A 20,085-nucleotide genomic window follows, 5' to 3' on the forward strand; every position below is an offset into this window, starting at 1 on the left:
GGGAGAGAGGGAGAGAGAGAGAGAGGGAGAGGGAGGGAGGGAGGGAGAGAGAGAGAGAGAGAGAGAGAGAGAGAGAGAGAGAGAGAGAGAGAGAGAGAGAGAGAGAGAGATCTCAGGTGACCTCCCCCCCACCCCCACCCCCGCAACACACAGCCTGCCTACCTCCGCCACGGACCAGCACACGACACAGACCCCCCAAAAAACGGGATACATTTTCCTTATTATTATTATTATTATTTTTAAATGCATAAGGATTCTTCACATTGGGATACACCCTGAGGCAGGAGATCACCACCACCGCAGGGACGTTTGTTTTTCTTTTCTTCCACGTGAGGATAAAGAGTGTTTTGCTTTTTCTTTTTGTTGTTGTTTTTTTTTTTTTTTGGCGAGGGGGAAATGAAGACGAAAAAGGGTAAGTTGTTGTTAAGTAACGTCATTTAAGGAAGGTTAACGACGAGGCAGAGGGTTGCTTTCTGGAGCCTTTTCTGCCGGAGTCTATTGTCTACGGCGCAGACATGACAGGCGGGCTCTGTGAGTGCCATGTGCTGCCGAGACGTCACCAAGCAAATGCACCCGTTTGTTCACCGCTTGTTTTTGGCCCGAATTCATTACCGGAGCGAGACGAGAATAACGCCGAATGTTCTCCCGTCGTCTCTCGGCTGTAAAACTCCCCGTGCCCGCGTGGGCTAAGTCACTTTTTGCTGTGAAGTTTGATTGCGAAGTGGGAGTGCACTACTTTCCCGCCGGAGTTTGGTTGAAAGCTCGAAAAGTTGTTTCCATTTTTTTTGTTTGTGTGTGTGTGTTTTAATTTTTTGTTTTTACGTGTATTAGTTTGACAAATTGCTCTTTCGTGTAAAATTCACGACGCATGTGGCTTGTCTTCGTTGAAACGTGTCACGGAAGGAACCAGTCGAAGTCGTGTTTTGGTGGCTGACCTCATTGTTGGAAGTTTGTTCAACCGCGTGTCCTCCACACACAAAAGAACACAACTTTCAAGTCGCGCAACGTACGCGGCGAAAGTGTCAAATGTCATTTTCGTGTCTTTTCTGGCTACTCTGTGTAATAATTTGCTTTGAGAAGTGTGGAAGGTCGTGGGGGGGGGGGGGGTGTTATAAGTTTGCTTACAAAGAAAGGCGAGCAGCCCCAGATTCTTTTGTTTAGTCTGGAGACGCTGATTTGCAACAGGTCTCCCCTCCCCCGCCTCCGCCTTCTCCACCACCACCACCATCTCCCCGGCCCACGTAATTACCTCATCCTGTTGGCTGTTCCACACTTTTCCCTCTAGAATTCGGCCCCTCCGGCGGTCTGGGTGGTGAGGCTTTATGGAGGTTATTTGTGTGTGGGGTCTTTCCCCCAACAGAAAAAAAAAAAAAAAAAGTCTTACTTCCGCATTAAGGTGAGCTCACGTGACCAGGAACCATTTAAAATAAGAAACCCGGAAATGCATTTTTTGGAAGCAACCCAAGATGGCGGACGTTTGACCCACATCTGTCAAACACCTCATGAAGCCCCCAATTTTCTATGTGAATGGAATTTAGTCATTTTGGGAGGCAAAAGAAGTAAAATACAAGTGTTCCACAGTTTATTTACGACATTTCAAGGTTCTGTGAACGGCGTGCAATAAACTAGTCTGCACGCTCAGTTACTGCCGTACTTTTTTTTTTTTTTTTCATTTAGTTTTCTATTCATGGTTAAAGTTTTTTTTTTTTTTCAACACAAATACTTACAATAGTAAGGTACATGCCCAAGCAAATTCCGCATTTCGCAAACAGGTCTTAGCACTTCCTTCCGGCTCAGGTAAATGGCGTGGCCCCATAAGCAGGAGACTGCGATAAAAAGCACCCGGAGGAACTTTAAACGTCCACAATGTCTTGTTTTACACAAGACGTCTTCAAGAGCTGCCACAGATGACAATAGCCGATGTTTAGGCACTCAGTTATCACAGTACTTACTGTTTTGCATTTGTTTGATATTTATGGCCTACAGGTATTTACAGTTATGACATTTCGATGTTACAAACGGCTTGTTATTGAGTCACTGTGAATATTCAACTACATACTGGAATAGCAAAACAACAACACAGTTTGGGAATCATTGTTATCGTATCATCACACTCTGCCATCACTGGGGAAAGCTCAAAACACTTGCGCTGGGTTAATCCTTACGGTGCTTGCTAAACTGAAGTCAACAAACAAATCTCGTGAGACAGCTTTCATCTTTTGACTTTACTCTATTACTTTATACTGTATTTTGAAGCCCTGACATGTTCCCCCATCTGAAGCCTCGTCTGAGTTGTTGAATTTTGAAGTGTATTTTGAACCCTTGTTAGTTTGTTGGCGAATTTTTGAGGCCCGTTTTGAAGCCCTAACTTGCTTGCTAACCTGAAGTGTCGGCTGACTTGTTGACTTCTGTGGCCTATTCTGAAGCCGAGACATGTTCTGCAAGCTAAAGTCACTGACTATTCAGACATTTTGCCATGTCTTTGGGGACTTTTGAGCCATTTCAACTCTTTTTGCACGTTTCATGGAAAATGGAGCCTGCCATGGTCAGCCTGAGTCACACAAGCATGCGAGGTGTGTGGCTCCAATGTGTCCGGGCTGGTTTTATGGCCGACGCCCGCCTTTGTGATGTCCCGCCGTCTGCTCCTCTTCCTCACACATTTCCTGAATCGCATGGCGCAACCTGACAGCTCGGAAAACCAACCGGTGTCTCTCTCTCTCTCTCTCTCTCTCGCGCTTTCTTTCCTACCCTCACTAAGGTTTGACGATGCTGTCGGGGAGCGAGACGGACGACGACGAAGGTGCGGACGCCCCCCTGGACCTGTCGTCCAGTGGCGGAGGCGGCGGTAAAAGGAAGCGGCGCGGCAACCTCCCCAAGGAGTCGGTGCAGATCCTCAGGGACTGGCTGTACGAGCACCGCTACAACGCGTACCCCTCGGAACAGGAGAAGGCGCTCCTCTCCAAGCAGACGCAGCTTTCCACACTGCAGGTACTTACACATATACACCCACACAAACGCTCAACTCCAAGTATGGAGGGAGGTGGGGGGGAGTGTGGGCTGAATCACTTCCTGTCAAAACATGACACTTTGCTGCATTGGAGGTCGTCTGCTTTTGTGGCGCAACTCCGCAGTGTGCGAGGAGGAGTAGGAAGAGGAGGGAGTAGTGAGTAAGTGAACGCTGAGGAATTTCCCTCCCCGCAGCCGTTCCCATCCCAGCTGTCTGGGAACAATGCAGAGTCATTTACATAGCTGCAGCCAGTTACGACTGGCCCGAGAGACCAAAGAAAACAAGGCAGTTGACCCCCGATTGTTGCTATGACAACGACCATTTTATTGTCCTTTTTTTTTTTTTTTTTTTTTTTGCACTAAAGGCAACATCTAACCTCAGTTACAACACAGTGAACTCAACGGAAAAGGGAAAAGTGCACTAGTCAGCAAAATGTCCCTTTATAGAAATGACCAGGGCTCGACTACACTTCCCAAGATGCAATACAAACAGCTCAATCATAAATTCCATCCTGACACTGGGCTTGTATTGAAGAAAAAAAAAATGCCACAAAAGGTATATATCGTCAACTTCGTAGCATAATTGCCCAAGACATTTTTGGACGTTTTCAGGGGGAAATAAAAGGGTGGTATATGCCCTGCAACCAGAGGGTCGCTGGTTTGAATCCCCGCCTGAGGGCATGTCGTCGTCGTGTGGCAGGGCAAGACACTTAACCCACATTGGCTACGAACGAATGCGGGTGGCTGGTTGTTGGCGGTCGGAGGGGCCGTAGGTGCAGAGTGGCAGCCACGTTTCCATCAGACTGGCCCAGGGAAGCTGTGGCTCCACATGTTGCTTGTCACAACCAGGTGTGACTGAAGTGAACGAATAATGGTCAGCAGGGCGGGGTACTGGTTGTTGCCGGTTTCCGGTCAACACGGGGGGTGCAACCTCGTCAAGTTTTTTTTCTGTGAGCCATGGATGGCTAGCAGTTTTCTGGAGAACTAGTCCACAGGGTAGTATTGGTTGATGTCGGTTGCCCAAGAAACGGGGCGATATAAGTTGTCAACATGGAGTGCCATCGGTTGTTCCACAAATCAGTCAGTTGTTCGGTAAAATTGTCACCAGGGAAGGGAATTGGTTGTGTGGCAAACCTGTTGTTGTTTTGCAAAATGATCGATGGATGACGCCATTGGCTGTTCACCGGGCTTGTCGACTGGAATATTGGTTGTTGAGGATTTACTCTCGTCATGGAGACTTGGGGCCTGTCAAATGTAATGTATGATTGACTGTACTCTATATCTATGTGAAGCACTTTGTGAGTCCTCTCGACGAAAAGCGCTGTAAATATAAACTTTACTTGACGGTGGCTCGGAAGTGCTTCGTGGGGATTTAGTTGGCTGTAGTGTTGTCCAAATGTTCGACTTCCGAGACTTACTTCGCGTGACGTTTTTCAGGTATGCAACTGGTTTATCAACGCACGCCGGCGCCTCCTCCCCGAGATGTTGCGGAAAGACGGTAAGGACCCCAACCAGTTCACCATCTCCAGGAAGTGTGGCAAGGCGGGCGACAGCTTCTCTGACAGCTCGCAGTCGCCCAAACACAATAGCAGCAGCAGCAGCAGCCCAGCGGGGGGCGCCCACGACGACGGCGGCTATGACAAGCGGGTCCTGCACCCTTCCTGCTTCGAGCCCGCCACGCCTGGCGTCCTGAGGAAGGCGGTGTCGCCCTCCTCCTCAGTGCCCTCTCCCACCTGCGCGTCCCCCTCTTCGGGCACCCTGCCCACCCGGCCGTCGGTCATCTGTCACACCACTGTCGCCAGCCCGACCGCCCTGCATCCGTTGCCGCTGAACTCTGACAAGGCGGCCGAGCGGCTGCAGGCGGCGCAGGCGCTCCTCAGGTGTCTGGATAAAGGGGCGGGCGCCCAACTCCCCACCGGCGCCGCCACCACCACCATCCTGGAGGGAAACCTGAGCCCCCGCAGCGGGCTCTTCAACACCCCTCCCCCGACTCCGCCGGACCTCACGCAGGACTTCAGTGGCTTCCAGCTCCTTGTGGACGTCGCCCTGAAGCGGGCTGCCGAGATGGAGCTGCAGGCCAAACAGTTAGTCTCCTAAAAGAGGGGACCACTAATTCACAAACTGAGAACAAAGCCCTCATCATTTCTCTTTTCTAAACGAATCAAATTCTTTGTTTTGGTTTTTTTTTTTTTAATTGAAAAAAACAACAGTATCACGGTGCCTTGGCTCTAAGATGTTTATTCATTTCATATTTGTATCGACGTGTATCTTATTTGCACCCCAAGGACCAAAAATATGGGACAAATGCTACCTGTCTTACGTCTTTCATCCGAACACATTTCAGGTCCTGATGGATCTGTGTCTTAACACTTTTTTTTATTTTTATTTTTTGCTCTTGGTATCAACGTATTCACTACTGTAGTTAATGTTACACTATAGTTTGTCATTTAGCTGTTTTAAAAGATTTTTGTTGTTGTTTTGTTTTTTACTCCTTTATTGCCCACATAAGGGACATATTCCAGATGAAAAATGTAGCAGGTTGGGCCAGTGGACTGGACGATGACACACTACACGTTTCTTCAAGCTGTTTTATTTTTTTATCGACAAAGACAGCCCAAAAGAAGCATATTCATGTACAATAGGACCACGTGTATAGTTAATGTGACGACATGATGCCCTCTGATGTGATTTCTTTTCATACTGTGCAATGTTTGTGGCGAGCGAGAGGTCACGCGGGATTCAAATAAAGTTTTGTTTTTTTTCTACATTTCGTGGCGTTCTTGTGGTGTGTCGGCTAATTAGCATAATCCCACATTCATTAGCACGATTGTGCCAGCGGGGGAATTAAGTGACGCTGCCGTCGTGTAAGGCCACTTCCTGTCTGGCATCAACAGCTGTTCCATCAGCAAAGCTTCTCAATAGGATTTGTCGTCTGCTCGCAAAGACGCGGCCTCTTTCATTCATGAGATTGCCGCAGCTTGACAGCCATCATTTTACTTTGTCTTTACCTGATTTATGAAAGATTTGTTTTAAAAAAAAATGATGAGATGGGTTTTAGGGTTTTTTAAAAACTTTTATAATGAAACAATTGGATGGTGGGCTACATCCAATAATAGATTGCCCACCCAATTTAAGCAAACAGAGGGGAAATAATTCTGATTTGCAAATTAAAAAGAGCAAACAGCTATGCAAAAATACCATACATCTACTAAAAATCTGGAAAAATTCAAAATGTAAAATTGTATACATATTTTTTTACATTAATAGAAAAAAATAAAACTACATGACCACAGGCCCTCACTGCTGACTTATGGAATAGGAATGTAAATGGTTAAGATTAACTTGTTAAAAAGAGCCAGTTCAGCAATAAAAAAATGCAAATAAGAAATTCCAAATTTTTTACCCTATTTAAAAAACAAAAAGCGTGACCGAGGGCAGTAGGTTTCCCATCCCTGACTTAAGCTTTAGTCGGGAAATCATTCAGATTCTCTCAGTAGAAAGAGTCAAAACAAAAACAAAACATTGAAATGAGGCAAAACAATTCAATATTAGGTTAACAAAAAAAGAACGGTTTCCCACTTCTGGAGGAAAATGACTCACATACTCTCAAGTAAAGAGCTGACGTGTCAATAAATAAATAAAAATGACTGAAAATGAGACAAAATGAATTTCGTACGATATTTGTTTTACATTCACACTGCAGTGTAATCATTTGCGTTGGTAGTGGGTCACTTCCTACGACACTTTCATGACGCAATTTTAAAAAGCATTGTTTTCCGCCCTGCAGTTACAATGAGGCTAATTTACACAATAACCATGACATCATCAGCTAGACTGGCTGAAGATCCAGATCCACCTTCTAGTGACGGCACCACCTGAAACGCTATCCTGCAGAAGCACCCACATCCTCCGCAGTTGCGATAGCCCTGCGATCATGTCAAAGCAGGTAAGCAGAGCTGCATTGAGTTTTGTTGGATGGACAGATTGGAGTTCGCCAACAGTTGTAGCTTCTTATAGGTTAAACTGTCGATATTGTGGCTGTCGTGGGATATCTGTGTTATGTATGAACTGCTGCCTCCGTGAGTGAAAATGCTTTATGTCTTCACGGGCCCTCATTGTTTGCTCACACTGTGGGAACTTTAACAAAAAGTGACAAAATAAATGCATATGCCTCCCGCAAAACACTACCTGTACAGTCAGGTGCACATTGTCCAAATGTGACGGCCCTGGTGGTGCAGTCTGGAATCACTTAGTGCGGCTTTAAAAAGATGTGCAGCCCACCCTGTTGGCTCACCCTCTGGGGTATTTCCCCCACCACAGCTCAAACGAAGTCAACACTGCACAAGGCGCAGGAGCAGTGCGGAGGTTAAGGCGTAATTACGGGGCGCATCGTGCTGCCCTTTCCCCCCCTCGCCGTGTCTTTTGATTGCGGCGCGATGGAAAACACATGCGGAGAGAGCAGAGAAATGGCCACAGGGTTTGTTTTAATGCTCGCACGCGCGTGCCATCACATCCATTAAACACGTAGCAACATTACAAAAAAAATGTCTGCTCGATAAGGTTATCTCATTTCATTTACATTTACACAGGGGAAAACATTCATTTATGTACAATTGAACTACATCACAAACTCCCTGCTACACCAGGAGTTGATATGTTATTATCATGATTATTAACAAAGTGTCATTTTTGGAACTTGACTCACACACACAATTCATTCCATAAAAAAAATTGAAAACATAAAAATGAGCAATGGCGTCTAAAACACGCACCCCCTTTCTGAAAAAAATTTAAAAATTCCTGTAAATCTCAGCTAGTCAAGAGCCCCTTTCACACAGAGATCCTGCAAAATTGGCACCCCCATTTTGTGTTGGTGCCGTTCATTCAGTGACGCAGAAAGAAAAGGTGGAGAAATGTCAACTTTTTTTTACAGTCTGAAAGGGGCTAGTGATTAGCAGGCAAATCTTGTCACTTTTGTATCAACTCCAATGGCACAAAATATGAGCAGGTCAGTTCAAACGAGCCGACAAGTCACATCTCCGTAAACTCCTGATGTAGCCTCTTAGCTTCCTACATGATGACAACTCCCACTTGATTGACAGCAGAGACAACGTAGACAGTCCCACGCACACACACAAAAACATCTTCCCCTGAGACCGCCGTTGTGCTCGACTGTCGAAATTAAGGCGCAAAAGGAAAACAAAATGAAGGAAAACACAGTAGAAGGGCCTCGAAGTCAGTGCGCCGGTAAACAGTGACCTACTCAATAAATGTTTAAAAAACAGAAGAAAATTGTTTTTGTTCAAATTATATGATCACACAGTGAGGAGGAGAACAAAATATAAAAAATATAAAATTTAAAAAATGTTTTTCTATGTCCTTTAGCAGAGTTAGCACAGTGAGGAGGAAAATAAATAGTCCCTGGCTGGTCACCTCATCTTAATACTGTCAATAAAAATGTCATGACATTTAAAAAAAAAAAAAAAAAAAAAAATTAAAAGAAAAAAGAATATATATATATATATATATATAAGCAGTTTATTAAAAATAACCCATGAAGGTTTTAAAATAACTCATGTGAGAGCGCCTGGCTGGGTGTGTCGATTTTTTTCTCCACCCGCAGTATTCGGTACACCCACACAATGATGTATATTCTGCCTTAACAAAGAAAGATAATGCTCAGTTTTGAGGTCATGAATTAACAAGATATAATTACATAATATACAGTGTAATTAAATAAAATGCAAACAGATGTTATGAACCTATTTATAATAAAATACATTGCAAAAAAATTGAGTGAAATCAGTAAATAACATTTCTTCATGTATTAAAATGTGGAAAAATAAATGAAAAATTAAAATTTAAATAAATTCACTGAAAATGCATAAAAAATTGCTATTGCAAAAAAAAAAAAGATCATACATTCTGCCTTTACAAATAAATTAAGAACAAAATTAATAAAATAACTACAAAAGTATTGATGCACTAATATAAAATAAAAATGTGAAAAATATTGCGTGGAATTAATTATTTTCCTTCGGAATTAAAATTGGCATAGGTTAAAAAATAAAAAATAAATTATTGGGGTAAAAGAATATATTCTGCCTTTTTACAAAGAAAATAATGGTAGGCTTTGAGGCAATACATTACGATGTAATAAAATAAAATATTGAAAACAAATAATAATCTAATTTATTTACAAATATAGCAATGTACAATAAAATAAATTACAAAAGAGGGAGGGATTAATAAATAACTTAATTTACCTACAGGAATTAAAAGTGGTGTGGTCAAAAATGTTACAAAAAAGATCTCCATCTAACACGACCAATCTTGTAGCTGAATAAGGTTACGAAAGCTTGCTGTATGATGCAGTACAGTTGTACTATAAATCATGATAACATTAAGGTAAATTACAACCCAACATAAGTGAACATTATTATTTTTGTAAAGGCAGAATTGTTCGTGTTGCTTTTGTTTGTCCAGGTGTACCTAATATTCTGTCTGAGACTGGTGACGTTGCCCTAACCCAGTTATGAATGAATTATGCAGACACACACACACACACACACACACACACACACACACACACACGCACGGCCGTGACACAATTCACGATTAACTCTCAGACACACTACTGAGATGTGTATTTCAGTATATTATGCGAGCGTGTTTCTCTATAATGTAGTGCAGTATATAAGCCTATTTCAGAATGATGTGCGAGAGGATTTTAATTGTGTGTGTAAGAGCTTTTCAGTAGTGTGTGTGAACGAAAAAAAATCAGTAGTGTGTGTGTGAGAGTGTTTCAGTTGTGTGTGGGTCCTCTATCATGTTCTTAACTGCCCTTCATACACACACACACGCACGCACGCACACACACGAGACAAGATGGCCATTGTGACCTCTAAAAAACAAAACAAAACTGGGATTCTTTCACTTTTTCTGACAAGCTGCACACCTGCACGGGCAAAATGTAACCTCTTGACCACTGCGAGAGACTCATTTTGTCACACAAATGTGCAATTGTGCTTCCCCAACCCAAATGCGGGCACTTTCATTTCAACATCTGTCATTACGCTACAATGTTGCAGCTCATTATATGGCTAAAGAGGTTGGGTTGGGTGAACCCAATTTTCTAAAATTTTGGACACAATATGGATATAACCTGTGCACAGAATGGTAATTTGTGGCCACGAAATACATATAACGTGCGCACGAAATAACACATTTGTGGCCATAATAGCATTCCCATGAACAACTTCCATATCTGGGTAAGAAAATGGAGCGCACCTTTCCTAGGACCGCGATATAGCGAGGAAACACTGTACAGTGGCGCCTTGAGATACGAGTGACTTGACTTACGAGTGTTTCAAGATAGGAGCCGTCATTCGGTCAATTTCTTTTGCTTTGACTCGCGAGCGCAAACTTGAGATACGAGAACTTTGCCTTAATAATGCCCCCGCTAGCTTAATGCTAACACATAATGGAAAAGGCCATTGACTAAGGCTAACACTTAGCATTGATAGCTGTGATGTTATGACCCTTTATGCAGCTGATATTTGAACAAAAACGGTGTTGTAACACGTACAATATCACAATACTCACAGCCATATACTCTTGATTCTCTGCAACAACAAAAAAAGACTAATATTACAGCAGCTTACTGCGTCACAATACAAGTGGACCCCCACATACACGCGGTTCGGCATTTGAGGATTCACCTAGCCGCATATTGTTTCCCCAATTTTTTTCCCAATTTTAATTTTTTTTTCAGTTTTCTTTTTGTTTTTTCTTTTGGTGTGTACCAACCCCGCCTGAATAGCAGGGGTCCACTGTAGTTGTGAAACTTCGTTTGTGCCTGCATGACTGCTCCCCAGTGTCCAAGGCGGGCACACCAGAAGGAGCAGCACAAAGAATTGAATTGCAACGTTAAATCATGATTTAAAGCATTCAATTATTTACATTCCATTTAATTATATTATTACTCTATGCTTCGATAAAGTAAAATATTATACCAAACTTTTTTGTTTGTTTTTTTTGGGGGAAAGCTGAAACAGAATAATGGCATTTTCATTCATTTCAACGGGGAACGACGCCTCGCGATATGTGTGTGTTTTCACGGAGCTAATTAATTTAGTATCTCAAGGCACCACTGTATCTATAATGTGGCTACAATTTAAAAAATAAAATAAAATAAAAATCCCCATACTATGTCTGGGGCTCTGAAATTTATAAAAAGACACATCGTGAGTGAGTGTGTGTGTGTGTGTGTGTGTATATAGGTGGGAGAGGATTTGAGGGAGGGTATGTGTGCTACATCAAAGCTGAAAGAGTGGGCGGGAACTGAGGGGGGTGTCAGTAAATCAATCAATAAATAATCCAAATTTACTTGTTGAAACGTATTTCCATGGCGACAGTGATGTGGTAAAGTCTGTTAACACCCTCACAGTCCAGTGCTACTGCTTGTGTCGTGTAGTACGTGTTTCATAGTCGCGTCTGCGCCTCGGGGATGTAAATCTCGATGCTGTCGGCGCTCTCCGTGGCGGAGCTCTGGCGCACCGAGGCGGCGCGCTTGGCGGCGAGCAGGCGCTTGCGGGCCTCCAAACGCTGCCGTTCGGAGCTCTCCAGAGAGCGGTCCCTCGCCAGCGGGGCGTGACCTTTTTGGGACCTCTTTGGCACAGGAGGGGGCGCGCGTCGCTCCTGGACAGGTGGTAAAACAGACTTAAATGGCCTGGTGCACCCCCCCTCACCCGGGGGTCCAACAAAATCAAAAATAGTGCAGCAAATACCATTTTTTTGTTTTGGAGAGCATGCATTGAATGTTTGTCGTGTTATGGTGGACGCAGGCAGCCATTTGTGAGGTTAAAAAAAAAAAAGAAAGAAAAGAAGCACAATTGGAGACGAGCAGGCTCTCCAAAATGGCGGCTCACTGTCAACAAGACAAAATAGTGGTGACGTTAGCAAAAAATTAAAAACAAAAAACAAACATGCAAACTAGAGGCGCGATAAAATATCGACACCGTATCATATGATACGTCGAAGGACAAAATATCAATGTCGTATGATACACAGTTGATATGAAAATGTATATTGTCGCTTATGTCAATCACGACAATCAATAAATTCAAGTTTACAGGCAGTCAGTTGCATAGCTTTCGATGTCCTTGTCTTTTACGATGCATTATCGATACGTTTTCTTCCGCCCTATCAGTTATTCCGGTACTATCGGTGGCAATACTATCGAATCATATCACCAACACACACACATACAACCGCAGCAGGTAGCATGCAGGTTAGCAGCCATTAGCCATTCCCAAATAATAGTAAGAATAGCAATATACTAGTCAAAAGAGGCACCTGGATCTCCGGGGGCGTCAGAGGCTTCCAGTTGTTAGCTTTTAGCTGGTGCAGCTCGTCAAACTTCAGGCTGATGTTCTCGATGGACAGCTGCAGCATGTCCCAGAAGCCCGCCAGGTCCTGGGAGACGGGCCGCGGGATCGCGTCGGGGTTCTGGGGGAACACAAATGCACAACATAAACATAACTAATTATGATCTTATGATCATAATTGTATTCCCCATCCCCCCCCCCCCCAAAAAAAGTTACATCAGTAAGAATATCAGTGTTTGTTACATCATGATCTTCTGTTCTGTTTTTTGTTGATGTCACCACTCAATACCAATATTGTGATCCGACTGTATCGTAAGCGATAACGATACATCACATTAACAACATTTTGGTGTTTGTTTGTTTTTTGCTCACCCTTCATGTGACGTGAGCTATAACATCAATATTTAATCCTGTTGTATTAATGCATTGTACGAGATAATGATTACATTACAATGTCAATATTTTGTCCCATGCGTAGTTTCTGTTCCGTATTGTGGATTTCGAATTGCAATGTTTAATCAATGCTGCTCAGGTACAAACTTAATATGGTTCATTTCTAATTGCAACGTTTAATCAGTGCTGCTGGGGTACATTATTATCATGCTATTATTGACGTTGGTTTGCGACCAAACTAGCTTTCTTTGCATAGCGCCGCGTTCCATCTGTAACTGCCTCTTGGCGGCTCAGTCAATTTGCTGGCGACGGCTTGTGCAGACGCACGTCGGCCGCATGCATATTCAATGAGCGCCTCTCTCGCCCTGTGCAGGATGACGTCAGTGTCGCGAATGAGAGAAGAAGGGAGGAGGGATGGAGTTGATGGGGGAAGTCATCGTGGAGAAAAGAGGGAGGCATGCGGAGGATGAGGTGACATACCAGATTCTCCTCACACAGCTCCCGGAACTGCTGGAACTTCTGGGACATGAGCAGCTGGGCGCTCCCTACTGCACTGCGGATCTTGCCCAGGACTGCAGAGACACACACACACACACACACACACACACCGCAATTACTCGCACAGCATAGCGCATACTGCAGGCATGTTGCAGCACTGTCAGGGAGAATGCATTAGTGAAGCAACAGCATGACAATGCTAGCGCGATGACATCATTGCTGGAAATGCTGTTCCACATTCGAATACAACAGTGATGTAATGCACCTTTCCAAGGTCACATCTTCTCACTTCAAAAAATATCAATGTGTGGCTAGTCACCATATTTGAATGGGAACAACAGTAGGAAAATTCCTAAAGCTTATAATTATTATTATTTTATAACAAGACAGTTAAAGACTGTTAGTTGCACATAAACAAACCTACACTGATGAAATATAAATGTAAAACAAAAACAGTTGTTTCATCAATGTATTATTTTTTTACTATTTTTTTTTCATTGAGCACTTATTCAGCAAATTATTTACTCTTATTTCATTCCATCATTTACTGTTCACTGTATCATTTCTCAAGCATTTAAACCACTTGATCCAATTATGAGCAAATTTCAAAACATCAAACAACATTTAAGAGATTTTATGAATTACAAGATCCCTTAAGCATTATTATTCTTCAATTCAATTTCAATTTCAAGCATTTCAAAATGCTTTATCCAGCATTTGACACATTTTAAAACAAGATATAAAAATGTCAAGCCCCTTTAGTATTTATTTTATTATATTATTATTAGCACTTCATCTCAGAATTTTAGCAATTTTCAAAATTCAATAACAGGATATCCAGTCTGCCAAACAAATGTGTTCACTGACTCATATACTGTATTTCATTTTGATTTATATGTTTATTGACATAGTTACAAGTCTAATGTGTTAAATTGAAAATAATACTATAATTATGATAATTTAATGGCATAAAAAAAAAAATTCTCCCCATTGTCTCTTGTTCCCCGAGTCAAAGACCGAGTCGATTTTATGGGGACATCCTGTGTTGACGTACAGCACGGGTCCCCAATGACGGTGCCCGCGAAGTACCCAAGAAGTGGCTCTCAGTTTCAAAAAGGTTGGTGACCCTTGCTTATATGACAGACGTAAGTGCGACTCACTGTCATCAGGCAGCTGGTTGTCCGTCTGGTCCTGCTCCATCTGACGACACCAACCCTGCATGCGCTCCGTCTCCGCCTGCAGGAGTTTGAGGAACCAGCGTCCGTCTCGCGGGCAAACCGAGCGGCTGACGGCCTCGAGCGTCCCCTCAGGCTCGGCCGCGCTGTCCATCCACGGGTCGGGAGGGGGAAGGATGGACGGGTCAAATCCCGCCTCGCCGTTGTCGTCCCCGGCGCAGGCGTGGTAGTGGTTGCCCGAGCCTTGGATGCGGACCGTGGAGGCGGCGGAGGAGTCACGGGAGTGCTGGCGCGGCATGGTGGCGCAGTGGCGCGGCGGCGGCGGCCTCGGGCCGTCCAAAGGGTCGTCCAGGTCAGCCTGGACGGCGGTGGTGACGCTGTTGGAGCGGGTCATGCGGCGGTGACTGCGGAAATGGAGAAGAGTGTCATCTATGTTTGCGGGGTTCGCAAAACATAACTTTGGGGCGATAAATTATGTCGTATCATCATGGGGGGGATACATGCTTGACCCACCCTTGCAAATCCACGATAAAAAACATGAAACATTTTTTTAAAAATATAAAAAATACATATATATATTTATATATATATATATAGCTTTACCCATCTCACACACTTTAAACACATTTCCACTTATTATAAAAATTTTAAACAGACTGTAAACGTATTTTAAAAAATTGCAAACATAAAATGTATGGCATACGTATACTCTACATATTATATAGTATCTGTGCGCTGTATGTGCCTTTAAGAGGCGGGGCTTGGTGGACTGGTGTGCGACATCGGCGAGTCTGCGTGCGAGTGTCTGGACGTGAGCTGTGGGCAACAGCAGCTCCTGCGTGAGTGTGTCATTGAGTTTATGTGTTTTACTGTTCTCCCAGCGTTCACTAAATGGCTGAAAAGTACATCGATGACTGCGGCTCTCCTGTCTCACAAGCGAGGAAATTTCAGTAAGTAAACGGCAAAAATTAAAGCCTGTTTGTTTGTTTATTATTCTTTTTTTTTAGACTGATGCCAATTTTAATATTTGGCAGAATAAAAGTCAGATAACCGATTAATTAGCTGATGAATTAAAAAAATATATATAATGAATAAAATTACTTATTTTATGGTCCCTTACCGCTGAAAACAATATTAGTATTGAGTATTTAACTGCTGATTTCTTTTTACATGTATTTAAATGTATTTGTCTAGGTTAGTCTTATGTTGTATTATATAATTTGTGTAAAAAAATTATAATAATAAAAAAATAATAAATGAGCAGATTTTTTTTATCGATTTTTGCTGATTTGAAAAGGGCTAATATCAGCTGAGTAATCGGTGGGGTCCTTGTAAAAACTGTAACTATGAATGAGTTGGTGCTAAATCAAATTGACTCACGGATACGCCGGGGAAAAAAAATTGCCGAATCATAATTTTTGCATTCTAATGCAGAGGAGCTCCACGGACGTTCATGACAGGATGCAACCGCGGTAGAATGAATTGGATGAAGTTATGCAAGATTCATTCAACTCGTCGTGGCAGATTGACAAGAGCTCGTGGCTCGCTAGCAGCTAGTAGCTGCGAGTGAAGCAGATATTCCCACATTTACACATGGACCAAGAACTACAAACGGCAAGTAAAACCATGTCATGCGAAGTAGGAAATGCGGCAATTGTTTGCCTCAGAAGAAGAAAAAAAAGAGCCTGCAATGTTGGCAAAAACATCTCGGGTGACCTTCAGCTTGACCTACCCCACGAACACAGACACACACAGCGCACACAAATACACACAGAGTCACGTCCGCCTCGTCTCCAGGCATGCACTCCTCCTTAACGCTTCTCATTCATCGCTTCCTCCCTCGTCCCTCCTCCTCCTCATTCATCTCTCTCGTTGCGTGAAACACAGAGCGAGGAGATGCACACGGGAATGGAGTGCGGCCGACATCAAAAACACTGTGGGGAGAGTGTGTGTTTGTGGGAGGGGGGGGGGGCAGAGTTAAAGAGTAACTCCTCCGAGCAGGTGTTCAGTCATAATGACCTAAACCTGCTCGATATCAGCCGGCTAACAACTTCCTGCGTGGGGACGAGACGTCGGGCAAGGCCAAACACTTGAAAGCAGCCCGAAAAGAGAGCGTATCAACAAGACAGGAGGCGGGAAAAACGCAGAACAACTAACAGCGCATTTCCACAATTTTTGGGAGCTTTTTGTGCTTGTACTGTCTGAATTTCAGTCCTGGGACAAATTCTACCTTCCGCCATCTCGTGGACGAGCATTTAATTCTCCTGTCTATCACTGTACGTCGCTGACATAGATAGATAAACAAGGATACATTATTTGTCAACGACCGTAAAAGGCACAAACCGCATTTGAGGAGCGAGCGGGGTATTATTTCGGGTGCAAAACGGTTGAATTGGCACGCGGGACAGAGAATGACTTGTGATCTCAATGAAGCACACTCGGCTGCTTCTTTTCAGAGCGTCCCGTCTCACAACTAAACAAACTCCGCCAAACTACCCCCCATCCTCCACACACACATACACACAGCCTCGAGAAAAAAAAAAAAAAAAAAAAGAAGTGGCTTAAATCACAATGACTGCAGCAACAGATGGCTGTCAAACACCCTCCCCCTGTAGCTCTTACCTTTTCCCACTAGCTGCACCACAGCCTCTGGGTCCAGCTGTCACTTTGGGGCCCCCTGTTTGAGGAAGACGAATGGGGGGCGCGCGGGTGGGGGTGGGGGGGTGGGGGGGTCTCTCTGACGCCAACCATCAGTTAACTGAGACAGCTGCTGCACACTGGACACAACAAACCCCTCTCTGTCTTGCTAGCTTATATCTATGCCGGCGACGTACAGTGACAAGCAGAACAATTGCAGGAACGGCCCCACCGTGAATAGCAAAAAACTCTTTGTCAAAAAGGTTTATACAGTAGATTCCTTTATAAATATATTGGCACCTTACGATACGAGTCTAATTTGTTCCGTGACGAACAATTTACTCCTTCTGGTGTGTGCACCTTGGCCACGTGGGGGCAGTATAATATAGACATACAGGTGTACTGTACATGGACTGGTCGCAGTAATATTAGTCGTTCTTCACAGAGGATAAAGCATATATGCCTGAGTATTGTTTATATTGTCTGTGTGCATGTGCTGCTGCACCGTTTGTGTTTATATAGGCATCGCTTAAAGCATTAGAACACGACACCGATGCTATTAGTTAGCCCGTCTATGGCTGGCATTAAGACAGCTGACTTTAAGGCAAAGTTATGTAGATGTTTTAAAAACACGTCATTGTTTTGTTTCATTTGACAGTCAACTTCAACTGGGACACAAACTATTATCGCAAAACACTAATATGAGTTCAAACAAACATTATCCTTCAAAATAAATGGTTTACAGATTATTTAAAGAGTCTCCGCTAACAACCCAGGCTAGCTCCTCCCCGACATCCAAAGGTCTTTGTTTCTAAGTCGAGATTTATCCCTTCAACATACCTCCTCGATGTGAATTAATATATTTCTATTAGTCATGGCTTTGGCACCATTTTATGGCATCTTAGAGAGTTATAGAAATTGGGGTGGGGGGGGGGGGATAGCAAATAGTAGAGGCTAGGTTCTACACAAAACAAATGCGAATGTTAAATTTGTAAATTGCGAACAGTCAATAGGTGGGGGTTCACTGTAAAAGCTCTTCTACTAGATCCACTAGGGTCCTACTAAACTGTGTATCCAGTTGTTGCCATACATTGAACTATTCATAGCTCAGTTACAAAATTAAAAGGCCCAGAATTCACACTGAATAAATTGAGATCAGATCACCAATATTTTGGTGACATTTCTGTTGGCGGTGTGCCTTGAGAATTTTCTGATGTAAAATACTGTATGTGCCTTGGCTCAAAAAAGGTTGGGAAACACTGCTATAATGCACTAATAGGCACGCACGTGCGCACACTCACACTCACACACAAACACGGTGCTTAGGTTTCACTTCGCTCCATCCATTGTTGTCTCTGCACTCACCAGCGCTCATCTTCCACCTGAATCCCTATGGAGTGGAACTTAGACCGCTCCTCCTCCGGCTCCACCTGTCGGGAGCAGAATGGCTGTCAATCAACATGTCAGCTTCTTGCCCGCCGAGTTCGACGTTGGGTATCTGACGGCGTGTGCGAGCAAGCGGGATGGTCAGGTATGTAAACAGTAGACCTTTTCCTAGCCAAAATTCTGACACACACTATTGACATCTTGCCACTGGCAAAAAGAATGTACGACCGGGTACTATTTGAAGTTTCATTTCAAGTTTAGTGGCGAAAGGGTTTCGCACGTACCTGGATCCCAATGGAGAGGCACTTGCGTAGCGCTTCCCTCTGCGCCTTGCTGCCGGCGGAGACGGGGGCGACGGCGGTTGACGTGACGGTGACGGTGCTGTTGCTGTTGCTGACGTGCTGGCTGGCCGGACCGTGTACCTGAGCGTTGGCCGCCTCGATGGCCGCCGTCAGGGCCTTCATGCTGTCGATGCTCTCGGTGGAGTTGGACAGGCCCGGCTGCGAGCTGACTCCTTTGCGTGGGCCCGAGCCGCCGTCCATGTAGGCGTCCTGGGCCGACTCGGTGCTGCTCTGCGCCGTGATGGATATGAAGGGCTTGGACGGGGTGGTCCGCGGGGGGACCGGCGGGGGGGTCTTCTTGTAGGTGGTGATGCATGACGACACTACGACCAAGACACAGAAGAATAATGAGGAGAGATGATAACATAACAATACAGTAATACAGAAAAAGTTCACTCTTCCTAGGGATAGGGACCAAGCCCTGCCGCAATTGACGTGCCCCTAAATATGTTTATAAATCGCCTAGATATTCATAGTTTAAACCGTAAATATACCACAAACTATATTATTTCAAACTCATCTTACATTACCCTTAAAAATAAGAATATTAGATTTTAAGAAAATGTGTGTGTACATGCACATGCAGCAAGACCTGGCTCATGTAAACACCAAAAAACACTGAAATAATTTTTTTTGGGGGTGGGGGGGGGAAATCTACTTTATAAAATAGATTTTTTTTTAGACACTTAATTTGAAATTATATATTTGGAAATTAAATGGGAAAATAAAATTCAATCTTACATTTTCATGTGTTAAATATTTTCAAAATAATAAATACGAATATTGAATACAGTTATTTTAATTAATTTTAAATTTGGTATTTGCGGGGAAAAAAGACAAAATTCAACAACAAAACAAACATATTTTTAAAATGTATTATTTTTTATGAACTTTACGTTAAATATTTGAACATAAAAAATCTATTGAATAAACGATGCATTTTTAAAATGCAATCATTTTTGAATAATTCAAAAGTAGAAAAAAATTCAACATGTGTGATTATTTTTTTTTGGGGGGGGGGGTATTAACAACGCTACATAATTGCAATTATATTTTAAAAAATATTTTACCATGATTTTGAATGGTTCAGAGCCTCAAAGTGGAGATGGAGGTTTAAAACAAGGCAGGGGCGCGACACAAAAAGCAGGCTTTGCATTGTGGGAAGTGCAGTGTCTTTTTTGACCGCACAGTGAATGAAGGGACACTGGAGTCAAAACAAGCAGCAGATTAGGGCCGTTTTATAGAAATGTCAGTGCAGTA

The 20,085-nt window shown here is 43.4% G+C and overlaps 2 protein-coding genes across 3 annotated transcripts in view; one reads left to right on the plus strand and one right to left on the minus strand.

Moving 5' to 3' along the window:
- The first annotated feature begins 387 nt into the window (after positions 1–387).
- tgif1 (TGFB-induced factor homeobox 1) lies at positions 388–5,773 on the plus strand. Its single transcript, XM_061667004.1, has 3 exons — positions 388–412; positions 2,759–2,988; positions 4,444–5,773. Exons 1-3 carry the CDS (start codon positions 397–399, stop codon positions 5,101–5,103), a joined length of 906 nt encoding a protein of 301 aa, XP_061522988.1. The 5' UTR covers positions 388–396; the 3' UTR covers positions 5,104–5,773.
- A 3,221-nt stretch (positions 5,774–8,994) lies between these two features.
- The window catches only part of dlgap1b (discs, large (Drosophila) homolog-associated protein 1b), a 79,121-nt gene continuing 68,030 nt past the window's right edge, over positions 8,995–20,085 (minus strand). For both annotated transcript variants that reach the window (XM_061666587.1, XM_061666586.1), the window contains exons 7-12: positions 18,769–19,148; positions 18,464–18,528; positions 14,447–14,865; positions 13,269–13,360; positions 12,364–12,516; positions 8,995–11,706 (exon numbers count right to left, since the gene is read on the minus strand). In XM_061666587.1, coding sequence (XP_061522571.1) covers positions 11,491–11,706; positions 12,364–12,516; positions 13,269–13,360; positions 14,447–14,865; positions 18,464–18,528; positions 18,769–19,148 — 1,325 coding nt within the window. In that variant the 3' untranslated portion in view covers positions 8,995–11,490. The remainder of the gene's footprint in view (positions 11,707–12,363; positions 12,517–13,268; positions 13,361–14,446; positions 14,866–18,463; positions 18,529–18,768; positions 19,149–20,085) is intronic.

This window comes from Phycodurus eques, chromosome 21 (genome assembly GCF_024500275.1).
Source record: "Phycodurus eques isolate BA_2022a chromosome 21, UOR_Pequ_1.1, whole genome shotgun sequence".
Lineage (NCBI taxonomy): Eukaryota > Metazoa > Chordata > Actinopteri > Syngnathiformes > Syngnathidae > Phycodurus > Phycodurus eques.

Bases quoted from the DNA above. Each gene is read 5' to 3' on its own strand.
- tgif1 (XM_061667004.1), top strand. The intron at 2,989-4,443 runs GTACTTACACAT...GACGTTTTTCAG, and splicing joins CGCAGCTTTCCACACTGCAG to GTATGCAACTGGTTTATCAA.